Source organism: Bactrocera tryoni, chromosome 1 (assembly GCF_016617805.1).
Source record: "Bactrocera tryoni isolate S06 chromosome 1, CSIRO_BtryS06_freeze2, whole genome shotgun sequence".
Lineage (NCBI taxonomy): Eukaryota > Metazoa > Arthropoda > Insecta > Diptera > Tephritidae > Bactrocera > Bactrocera tryoni.
Genome location: NC_052499.1, coordinates 89,395,012 through 89,405,606, shown reverse-complemented (window position 1 = coordinate 89,405,606; position 10,595 = coordinate 89,395,012). Strand labels below are relative to the sequence as shown.

General features: G+C 33.2%; 4 protein-coding genes across 5 annotated transcripts; 2 read left to right on the top strand and 2 right to left on the bottom strand.

Annotated features, from left to right (window-relative positions):
• Window positions 1-215: 215 nt before the first annotated feature.
• LOC120777781 (autophagy-related protein 13 homolog) lies at window positions 216-3,676 on the bottom strand. The gene has a single exon (XM_040109305.1). The coding sequence runs from the start codon at window positions 3,228-3,230 to the stop codon at window positions 1,665-1,667; it is 1,566 nt and encodes a 521-aa protein (XP_039965239.1). The 5' UTR covers window positions 3,231-3,676; the 3' UTR covers window positions 216-1,664.
• A 949-nt stretch (window positions 3,677-4,625) lies between these two features.
• Window positions 4,626-6,564, top strand: LOC120782565 (meiosis-specific nuclear structural protein 1). Of its 2 annotated transcripts, XM_040114902.1 has the most exons (4): window positions 4,626-4,751; window positions 4,984-5,741; window positions 5,814-6,205; window positions 6,261-6,564. In XM_040114902.1, exons 2-4 carry the CDS (start codon window positions 4,992-4,994, stop codon window positions 6,397-6,399), a joined length of 1,281 nt encoding a protein of 426 aa, XP_039970836.1. In that variant the 5' UTR covers window positions 4,626-4,751; window positions 4,984-4,991; the 3' UTR covers window positions 6,400-6,564. The 2 variants fall into 2 exon arrangements, with proteins under 2 accessions (XP_039970836.1, XP_039970835.1); XM_040114901.1 differs by lacking the exon at window positions 4,626-4,751 and having other exon boundaries at window positions 4,758-5,741.
• A 479-nt stretch (window positions 6,565-7,043) lies between these two features.
• On the top strand, window positions 7,044-8,481 carry LOC120782861 (MKI67 FHA domain-interacting nucleolar phosphoprotein). Its single transcript, XM_040115399.1, has 3 exons — window positions 7,044-7,207; window positions 7,321-7,659; window positions 7,721-8,481. Exons 1-3 carry the CDS (start codon window positions 7,121-7,123, stop codon window positions 8,459-8,461), a joined length of 1,167 nt encoding a protein of 388 aa, XP_039971333.1. The 5' UTR covers window positions 7,044-7,120; the 3' UTR covers window positions 8,462-8,481.
• A 61-nt stretch (window positions 8,482-8,542) lies between these two features.
• LOC120782862 (homeobox protein Hox-A9a) lies at window positions 8,543-10,099 on the bottom strand. Its single transcript, XM_040115400.1, has 3 exons — window positions 9,763-10,099; window positions 8,708-8,877; window positions 8,543-8,647 (listed from the first exon to the last, which is right to left on the bottom strand). Exons 1-3 carry the CDS (start codon window positions 10,097-10,099, stop codon window positions 8,543-8,545), a joined length of 612 nt encoding a protein of 203 aa, XP_039971334.1.
• Between the last annotated feature and the right edge of the window lie 496 nt (window positions 10,100-10,595).

The window sequence follows — 10,595 nt, the reverse complement described above, 5'->3', positions numbered from 1 at the left end:
TGATTTCCAAACCGTCGAGTTTGTTGCTACGTGTCGTTCGTCGCGTTTAAACGGCATATGAGTATAAGTTCCTGTATGTATGCGTATACATGTAAATATATAATACCCAGTAGTAAATACGATAATTGAACATACATATATTTTGTAATATCTAACATAAAGAAACTTCACCTGTTGCTGAACAAGGAATGCAGAAATACCGAACAACGTCTTTCTTTAATTAATATTTACAGTGTTTTATTGTCACTTCACGATGAGATATTTTTGACAAATTTTATGGAACAAAATATACGCTTCTTTGTGTATAAAAATAAATAATGTTTTTTACTGCCAACATATTCCTAGGCGACTGCAGCGGGGCGCATATCAACCTATGCATGTACTTATGTATGTATTTGTGACCACATTTTATAGTTTGTGTGACCACACATACAAATGCATACAGCATATGCAAATGTGAACAAAATTATAATAGATCATAATATTCATAGTATAAAAGAGAAAAATCTTACAAAATAATAAAAACATTCTTAAGTTTTGAAACAATGTGATAATAGTCCATTAAATTCACCAATAAATTACACCTATATTTTTTACTACACCTTCGAAATCTAAATGAAGCACTCCGGATTTTCAAAGAATCTTAAAACCACATATTCCTCCAAATTGATAATATTCAAAATACTGATAATAACATTCAATTATTAGAGAACCATTCAATTGATAATTATATATAATATTAATTCGTTGAAGGATTTGAATAATTTCCAAGTAGTCTGCTTAATCTCCGCTGCATCCCATATTAGTTTGTGCTACTTGCCTTAGGTGGTGGCCCATTGAAACGTCCAAAGCACAAATAAAAAAAACAGTCTGCCGTCAAATGCATTTTTTCGATTTTGTATATTTGTATGTATATATATATATATGCATAGATGAGTGTATGTACATATGTATGCTTGCCGAAATAACTTTGAACTGTCATTACTTAAACGAAACTCCCAATAATTATGCAAACACCAGTCTATTGGATGCACTCTGACGCTTTCGATTACAAGGATTTTAAAACTGTCACATATAAAATGTACTTATATTAAGAATACAATTTTTGACTCCAATTTCAAAGTAATGGAATATTCGTAAGACAAATACTAGTTAAAAAGGCACTAAACAATACTGCAGATTACTTTACTGCATAGATTACAAATTTTGTTATAAATTAAAATTTCTTTACAAATAATACCATAAATATTGGTACCTGTTTGATAATTGTTAGTAACGTTTCTTACTTCTAGTTACTTTATTTAATGCGACATTCTTATTAGGAAACCTAATATTTATTTAATTATTAAACTATCAAAACTATCAAAATTTTAATATTAAAAACATTCTAATAATGCTTTATGCATATGATTATTTCCAAATTTGTAGATTTTTACAGTTACCAAATTATTATGCTTAATAAATATTATCATATATTTACATACGTTATATAACTGTAAACTCTTTGTTGAATAACATAAAAGCAAATTAAGCAAATAAAAGAAATTCAAGCCTAGACAATTGATCATGTTGAATATGTATATCCTTGACTGTAAACTTTACCTATCTACCTACTTATACGCTTACAATAGTATCCATGGAATAATCGTAAATATTCGTAGATATTAGTTACTCATTTGCAAACCCCCACTACTCCGGCTACCCGTCGATGTTGATGTGCTTAGTCCAAGCTGTAAAACTAGTTCATCGTAGTCTTCTAAGGATGTTTCAAATTCCTCTAATTGTTCTACCGCTACATCCGTTTGAGTTTCGTTCAGTCCAAGAAGTGGTGGTGCGTGATAACAATCACGGTAAAACTTCGCCAAATCATTGACATGTGAATTTGGTAACGCAAAAGGAAAATTTAATTCTTTGAGAAGGTTATCATCTTCGGGCCGATTTTTCATTGCGTTATTGCGGGAAGACGTAGGGGCGGGTATAAGCAGACTTTTCATAGGCGACTGCGAGAGTGCTGAATTAGCGGCAGATGACTTCGCTTGTAAGCCATTTTGCCCATTCTCTAAGCTCTTAAAAGCAATAACGTTGTTGTTATTATTTGCCTGGGAACTATTGTTAGTTTTATTTCCAATTACAGCATTATTATTTTGAACAGTCTGTTCTGGCCCATTACCAGAAGTAGGTGCAGAAATGCTACCATCGCTCTTTTTATTTAAGGACTCTACCGAACCAACAGAACCTCCGCTTTCCTGTCGTGGGCGTCGCAATAACCATTCGAATGGAGGAGTTTCTGGCAAAATATAGTCTTTTTCAGTCCACTGCCGCAATTTACCAACATCGGTAAAGGCTCCTGGCCGCAGAGGCTTCTCAATATCAATTATTTTCTTTTCGCCATTAACTCCTGTGCCTCTTTTCAGTCCTGCGATAGACAAATTTTGAGTAGGAGAAGAATCGCCACGTCGAAAATGGTCAGATTTTAGCATAATTTGATTTGATTCTCCATTGTGACCCTCTGAGGTGGTAGGGGTAATGGTCATTTTAGTTCGATAAGAAACGGACATACTTAACGTACCAACAATAGTATTTAGTTGGCCGATTTTAACATTTTTATGACCTTCACCCAAAGTATGTAACTGTGGCCGATCGACGTAAATACGATAGTAAATTCCATATGCTTCTGGGCATTGACGTCGTGACAATTTATAACCAGGAGTGGCTCGTGTCAAAGAGATTAGTGACTTTAGTAGAATGCCCATACGATTATAAATGGCATGTGCCGCTTTTAATGTCTGCTGCTCTGACATAGGCGCACCAGTCCCATTCATAACAACGCCTTTTCCGTTTTCAACGTTTTTTATGAGAACTTCACATATATCATCTTTACAATTTTTGTGACATCCAGGTAATTGAATGTCCAATGACCATACTTCTAATACCATTTGATCTCCCTCTACTGTGCGTAAGGAAATTTCTACACACAAAGGCAGTCGCTTTAGTATACTTTGGCCGGGCTCCAACGATAATGCACGCTTTGTCTCGGCATATATATCAGGATGGTCTTGAATAACTATATTAAACCAATCACTACCAGTAGCCAAAGGATTACATGGGGTCTGTATCTTCTCACCCAAGCGCGACTGCACTACAACTTGAGTAGACTTCAGCGCTAAAAATTTTATAAACTTCTCCACATCCTTTTCGGCAGCATTTAAATTGACACGTTGGCCAGACATCTTTTTCTTTCATATACACTTCAAATGTTTTCGATAGTGGGCGTGTTTTTACCAATTTCCACCAGAACCAAATTTTAGTTTTATTTGGACTCTGTTATTTACACAGTTCAAAGTACGTTGTTTGTTAACGTTTTCTATTTACCGCACACTATAATTATTTAGCTATCAGATATTTAGTTTGTTCAAAATATTTTCTATCGAATTTTTTTCATTTGCTTTGAGGTTCATTCGTAGCAATTGCGTTTTCACTTTATTAAACACAAAATTTCATTTGTACTTTTAAAACTCTTTAAAATTTTACATATTATTTTTATGAATTTCAAATCACTTCACATTATTTCAGGGTCAATTTAAGAACATTTTTTGTTTTACAAAGACATTCCTTTATTTTAAATGTGACAATTTTCATAACATCTATTTTCAATCAAACACGTAAACGATGTGAATTGACGACACCATATTTACGAGCGCAGAAACATTCGGGCTAAAGTGTTTTAAAACGGAGAGATGGCAACAGTGTTACCGCTGCTGTGCTCAAACAAAAATTTATGAATCGATTGTTTTCATCTAAAGCATGAATGAATCCTATTCAAGAAATTCAATGGAATTCAATAAAACAATAGTAATAAATAAAATTATACATGCAATATATATAAAGATATATATTTAAACATCCATTAATCCTAAACTTATGGCCCTTTCATACAACTTTTCACGCTTTGGTTGACAATTCACGTTTTGACAACGAAGCGAGGTATGCCAGAATGAACGCTTTGCTTTCAGTGCTCCTCTTTAATAAAAATGGCAATTTTCGCCCAACATTTATCTTCGCCCTCCTACGTTTGGCTTCGATGAGAACGTACTCATAAAAAAATACATTCTAATAATGAACTAATAGAATGTAGGTATATAGGTTAATAAAAACGATTATAATGGAATTTGGGATTACAACAATTAGCTGTACTTTGTTTGAATTCTTCACTAGAGATAAATGTTACGACATGTATGTATGTAGGAGAAGAATTTGAACTCTTCTATTTTCGAGTCTCCTGATTTTGAACTTTGGTAAAATCCTATCAATGTGCACGAAGACCCCTCCAAAAACCTTCTCTGCATCATCGTTGGATTAGTGTTATAATAGATATTTTTTTTATAACTGGAAAAGGTAACTCTAAATACGCGAACTTGAAACCCTGAGAACGTCAAGTTTATTGTTTTAAAATCTAAGAAAAACAGATGAATGCCATAAAAATAGAGCAAAGAAGAAAAACTAACAAATTTCAATAGCGCCGTTTTAAAAACTAGAACCAACATTAAAAAACGAATAATATTCAACAGAGAAAAGTCAAAGATTACACATACATTTTTTCAGTGAAATTGAGAGTAAGCCGGCTGTCGAAAGAAAAGAAACTGAAATCTTTACACATTACTGTCAATGTTAAATAATTTGTTTTAACATAGGTTTTCGCAATTTTGTATTCTGTTATTTTTAAGTTTCTATATACACATATTTTTAAAGAGGTAAGTTTTTCTTTATAAAATGGTTGCAGATATCGACGAAAATTATTTAAGAAACTTACCAATGAGATTGTTGTCATAGCATTAATAAAAATATGAGTTTTATTGATTTTCGGAATTAAATTAGATAGGAGAATATTTTGAATTGAAAAACGCAAAATGTTTGGTGGTTTTCGATGCACGGTCCCGGCGGATGCCGATCGTAAAGTAGATACATCCAATAACCTTTTTATAGAGACTGTTATGGAGCAGGAGCGGCGTGTAAAGGATTTAAAAGCTCAGGAAATACAAATGACAGCCGAGAACCCACGTATACGCACTCAGCAAGAAACAACAGATATTTCAATAGAACTAAAAGCACAAAAAGTTGAAGATTTCCTAGATAAAAAACGGCGACAGCAGCTTCGTCAAAATAACTTGGATCTGCGGCAGTTAGAAAAACAGTTGAAAGCTGCATTTATTTCTAAACAACTAGCAGAGCAAAAGGTCGCAACCGACAAATTAAAGCTGGAGCAAATGAAAAAGAAACGTTTAGAGGACGTTGAGTTTGATGCGGAGCAAAAGCGTTGCAAAGAGGCACTAGTGGAAATAGAAAAAAAAGAATTAAAAAAGAAACAAGAATTCCGCAACGTCCTCCTAAGTCAAATGGAAGAATCCCAACAACGACGAAAAATTGAATATACTGAAGTTCTAAAAGAAAGGGATGAGATGCAAAAATTATTGCAAAAGTACAAAGCAGAGCACGAAGCTGAGTTAATGGAAATTGAGCGAAGAAAGGAAAATGCGAAAAAGGAAATGGACGAGTTCAAAAGACTGCAAGACGCTCTTAAATTAGAAAATATGGCTCAAAAGATGGATGAAGTGGAACGATTCCAGGCAATGATGAAAGAACGGGAGGAGAAGAATTTACAAACCAAATTGGAAAGAGAAGCTGAAACCCAAAGGAGGGCAGAATTAAGTGATCGAATTGGACAACAATTGTATAATGTTGAAGTATGTATTTAACTATTTAAATTTCTGCAATGTTGTTTGTTTTTATACGATATAATTTTTTTAATTTTATAGAGCGAAAAACGAAAACGCGAAAATCTTTTGTTGGATTTATTGGTTGAGGAACGAAATACAAACGAAGACATCAGATATAAACAAAATCTAGAAAAACAATGGAACGATCGCTTACAAATGCGTAGGGAATTTGAACGTTATCGTGCGGAACGAGATCGTCGTAAACTTGAGCAAGAGCAAAATGAAGACGCTATATTCCTAGCTGATATGCGAAAACAGTTGGCTGAACGCGATAAATTAGATCAATTAGCGGATGAAAAACGTCGTCAAAAAATAAGAGAACATGGTCGGGCAATACAGGAAATGATTGAGTTGCGCCGATGTCAGCGTGCCATTGATGCTGCTGAAGAGATTAAGTGGCATGAATATTTGTTAAGTGAAGAAAGGAAACAGTATGTACATAATATAGAAGTTATTAGTTTATTAAAATTTATTAATATATCCCAGATTGAAAATGGTTGAAGACGAACGCCTACAAATGCTCAAAAGAGCTCCAGTCGACGTATTGCGGTACCTTCCTTCTGGTGTGTTAAAGGATACAGATCGAAAAGTTCTTGGTCTTCCCAATCAGGGTAAAAAGGCTTAATTTCTGCATTTGTGTTAAAATATTGTACCTGTTTTGATTTCAAATGAAAATATTTTATGCCTTCTATTTTATTAATAAATTCTTTTATATTATACTTACCAATGATATAAAACTTGTTCTATAAGTTTACTTAAAAAAGCAATCGAATAAAATACATTTGTCAATAAACAAGGTTCAAGCAGAAAATATTGAAATATTGGAGGTGTTCGAACAACCAGATAGCTGCACCAATATTGGGAATAAATTGCTATACTGCCGTAGTGATTGAAAGTCGAACAATCCCATTTTCATGGGTCTATCACATTTTTCTTTCTAATTTTCTTAACATTTGATAGAACAAATTCGATTCGACTTTCCGACTTTTGCGGTTGCATTATCATTAATATGAGTGAACCTAGAAGCAAAAAATATTAAATTGGAAATAATATACACACCACTGTATACAACAGGATTATTTTATTATAAGAATTTGGGAAATGTATAAAATCTAGAGTTACAATAATCGATAGGTTGCTAAGAATGGGCAAGAAACTTTTTTCTGTGTGAACGCAGCCTTAGGTAGAACAAAATGTCAAAAATATTGTCAATTATGATTTATTTAATTAGAAACGGCAACACTGTTTGGGTTATCCATTAAGCAAAATAATTTAATTGCACGTGTGTTTCTAATTATTGCGATTTTCTATTACTATTGAATTATTTACTGATTTAAAAAATTGCAATGCCTCCAATTCGAAAAAATAAATCCGACAGTTCTAGTAGAAGAGAGAAACAGACTCTGGAGTCGAGTGGCGTAGTTTCAGGACAAGTACGTATTAATGTTGACATTTTAGTAACAACCTTTGGGTCTTTAGATTGCAAATTAATTTTAACCATACGGTTAAAAAATACAATAATTAACGCCATTTTAAACTGTTACAGTTAGATAAAAGGTTGAAGCAACAGCAACAAAAAAATAATGATAAACGAGGGATTGTATTTATTAAGCACTTACCACATGGATTTTTCGAAGAACAATTGAAGAATTATTTTGAGCAATTTGGTAAGGTGACACGTTTGCGACTTGGCCGTTCCCGGCGTACTGGTACCAGCAAAGGCTTTGCATTTGTAGAATTTGAATACCCTGAAGTTGCAGAGGTGGCGGCTGAGACAATGGATAATTATCTCATGTTTAAAAAAGTTGTTAAGGCTGCGTATATTCCTCCAGAGAAACAACTTTATAACTATTTCAAAACATCATTACGTAGAGTAAAGAATAAGGTGAGCAAATTCGAATATGTCCATTGCAACTATATGTTTTGAATGTGTTATCTATTCTTAGGCTGGCAAAGAAATTTATGTATCTCACAAGACGGCAGCAATACAGCGCAAAGTGAAGCAAATGAACAACTGGTCGAACAAGAGTTATCAAAAACGTGCCTTGAAAAAATTAGAAAAAGTAGAAAAGCTAAATCAGAAATATGCCCATTTAGGTATTGACTTTTCGAAAGTTCTCATTGAACCCAATAAAATAGAACACAAAACTGAAGAAGTGAACGATGCAAATGAAAATAAATTGAAAAGTGGCAGTTTGGATAAAAGTAAAAATTCAAAAACACTTAATAAAACCATAGAACTCCAGGACCTATTAGGTAATACATTGAATGATGATTCCGCAGATGAGGACTATGTTGTGCAGTCCCAAAGTGATGAAGAAAGTCCAGACATTGATAGCGAACAGTCTGATTCAAGCACCGATGAGGAGACATATGGATTTGCCAGAAGTTCCGACAGTGAAGAAAGTGATAGAGAGGAAAAAGCTAAGCAAAGGAGTATTCCCTTGGGCAAGTCTTTTAAAGCGGCGAAAGTAGATAATTTCGAAAAACTAATTAAGCGAAAACCACAAACTGGTGGTATACAGAAGGCTAAGAAAATAGTTAAGCCCCCAATTGTAAAGAAAACTTCAAAGAGTATCTTACAATTAACGGCAGCGAAGGAAATCGTAAAAGCTGTGCCAACCAAGAAAGGAAAATCGGCGGTGTTAAAAACTAAATCGTCTAAATTACAAAAGATTAGGAAATAGATTGTTTTTATCGTATATATTATTATTATCTTTAAATTTTCACAAATATTACAAAGTAATAAATAAGAAATATTTAAATTTCTATATAATCAGTTGGCTATTTATTTTTGGGAATACATCAGAATTTTGGGACTCCAGTTTAAGCCGCTTCCATTTCATACGCCGGTTTTGAAACCATACTTTAACCTTAAATTAAGATTATTAAATAATATTTCATAAAGTTTGATTTATTCGGCATCTCTCCACCTGTCGTTCTGTTAAATCTAAGGCAACCGCTATTTCATATCTTCTAAGCCGTGTTAAATAATTTGAATGTACAAATTCGGCTTCCAGCTCCCTGATTTGTTCTTTAGTAAATGCGGTTCTCTCTTTACGAGGTATACTAAAACTAACTGAAATTCCGTGCGGTTTAGTATCTAGAATTAAAAAAGTATAATCTTAGATATATATTATATACATAAGTACTAATATCAATATATCTCTCTATTTGAGTGACATTGTTTCATATATACTAATTCATAAATACGAAACCTTTTTGATAAAAGTGTGATTACCGTTATCAAACAACGGAAGGACAACTTCGAAACTTTAGAAAGTTATTGAAATATTAAATTATATATGTACAAAGGACTTGATATCGACAACAACGATAAGTCCGTGTGTATATTTGCCTCTGTACCGAAAATAAGGGTGAAATTTCGAGAGTCTCAAGGATATTAAATGATCAGTTTTCCTGACGATACTGAAAATGTGTAAAATTGGTTCTATTCTTCACCTAGCCCTCATAAATCTAATATGATTTGTGTTATTCTGGTTTACTTTACACCAAATCGGTGAGCATAAAATTAGGCGATCAATTTATTTCGAGATCGAGATATTATAATGGTTTTCGATCTTCTGATTAACATATGTACATAGATATGGGTTAATGAGTCAAATATCTCTATATAATCAAGATAATGAATTTCGTTGCTTTTTTACACCACATTTATAGGTAATCGATTCACAACTTCGTCTAATAATGAACGTCGATATATGTATGTATGTAACCATATAATTAAAGCCTGATTATACACTGTATTACTAACTGTAATTTCACTCCTTTCTCCTTGAATTTGATACAACAGTGATACGGTGATTTCACTCTTTTCATTGCTGCAACTTACATCCACGTTCGATATTTACGTTTATAAAGGGCTTTTTTTTATTATTTATTTTATTGTTCAGTTATTAAAGAGATATTTGTGATTTACCTTAACAGCACAATAACAGAAAGGTTTATCGATTATTTTTAAACTTACAAAATGAATTTTTATTTCTCTCCCCTTCTACATTAATTTCGATCTCGGATCTTGATGAAAGATGATTTTGCAAATTCAGTTCGGAACGATTCGACATATTTGGTACATTTAATATTGTCGAATATTCTTGTATATTATCATCATTCCATCTCGTCGTTAGTTTATCATTGACGAATTCAATATTATTCCGACTGTTAGTCCACTCAGGTACAAGACTATTAGATTCTGTTGTTCTACCAAGAATGGGATCGCTGTAATTATAGAACACTTCGAAATCTGTCGGTGGAACATGGCTATGAATAAAAGCACTCGCCGTTAATGAGCGGTTGGTACTCATTATTAAATCTTATTTCTACAATGATCAAATTCAAACTAAATACAACTCAGAGGAAAGAAAAAGTTCACACTGAAGTTATTTCCCCAAAAAGTTGGTGATTTCTTATTGGCTGATTATATGATATATATACATATACTAGTGCATGCGTAGATAAGTATATCTCAACCATGATTGGTCGCAAAGTTAAATGAGTGTATACATGTGTGTAGACAATTTATTGTGCGGCAGTCCATATGGTTTTTCACTTATGAGTCTTATTATGTGTGGTCGATACATGTATTTTGCATGGCTATCTTTGTAACGGGTGATCCAATTTGAGGTACTTTTTTCAACAGCCTTTTTTGACAGATCACGTGTGTGTGTGCTGTCAAACAACACACAACTGTCATGATATTTTTGCTCGGTATTGTTTGGCATTTTATCATGGAAGGACCTACACCTGAACAACGTTTACAATTCGTTCAACTCTGTCTATGTATTCTGTAAAGAATGTGTC

Coding starts and splice junctions, on each gene's coding strand:
- LOC120782565 (XM_040114901.1), top strand. CDS start 4,908: ATGTTTGGTGGTTTTCGATGCACGGTCCCGGCGGATGCCGATCGTAAA. Junction 5,742..5,813: donor AACAATTGTATAATGTTGAA/GTATGTATTTAA, acceptor TTAATTTTATAG/AGCGAAAAACGAAAACGCGA. Junction 6,206..6,260: donor TTAAGTGAAGAAAGGAAACA/GTATGTACATAA, acceptor AATATATCCCAG/ATTGAAAATGGTTGAAGACG.
- LOC120782861 (XM_040115399.1), top strand. CDS start 7,121: ATGCCTCCAATTCGAAAAAATAAATCCGACAGTTCTAGTAGAAGAGAG. Junction 7,208..7,320: donor GTGGCGTAGTTTCAGGACAA/GTACGTATTAAT, acceptor AAACTGTTACAG/TTAGATAAAAGGTTGAAGCA. Junction 7,660..7,720: donor TACGTAGAGTAAAGAATAAG/GTGAGCAAATTC, acceptor ATCTATTCTTAG/GCTGGCAAAGAAATTTATGT.
- LOC120777781 (XM_040109305.1), bottom strand. CDS start 3,230: ATGTCTGGCCAACGTGTCAATTTAAATGCTGCCGAAAAGGATGTGGAG.
- LOC120782862 (XM_040115400.1), bottom strand. CDS start 10,099: ATGAGTACCAACCGCTCATTAACGGCGAGTGCTTTTATTCATAGCCAT. Junction 8,878..9,762: donor GAGAAATAAAAATTCATTTT/GTAAGTTTAAAA, acceptor TTTTAATTCTAG/ATACTAAACCGCACGGAATT. Junction 8,648..8,707: donor TAGATTTAACAGAACGACAG/GTGGAGAGATGC, acceptor TCTTAATTTAAG/GTTAAAGTATGGTTTCAAAA.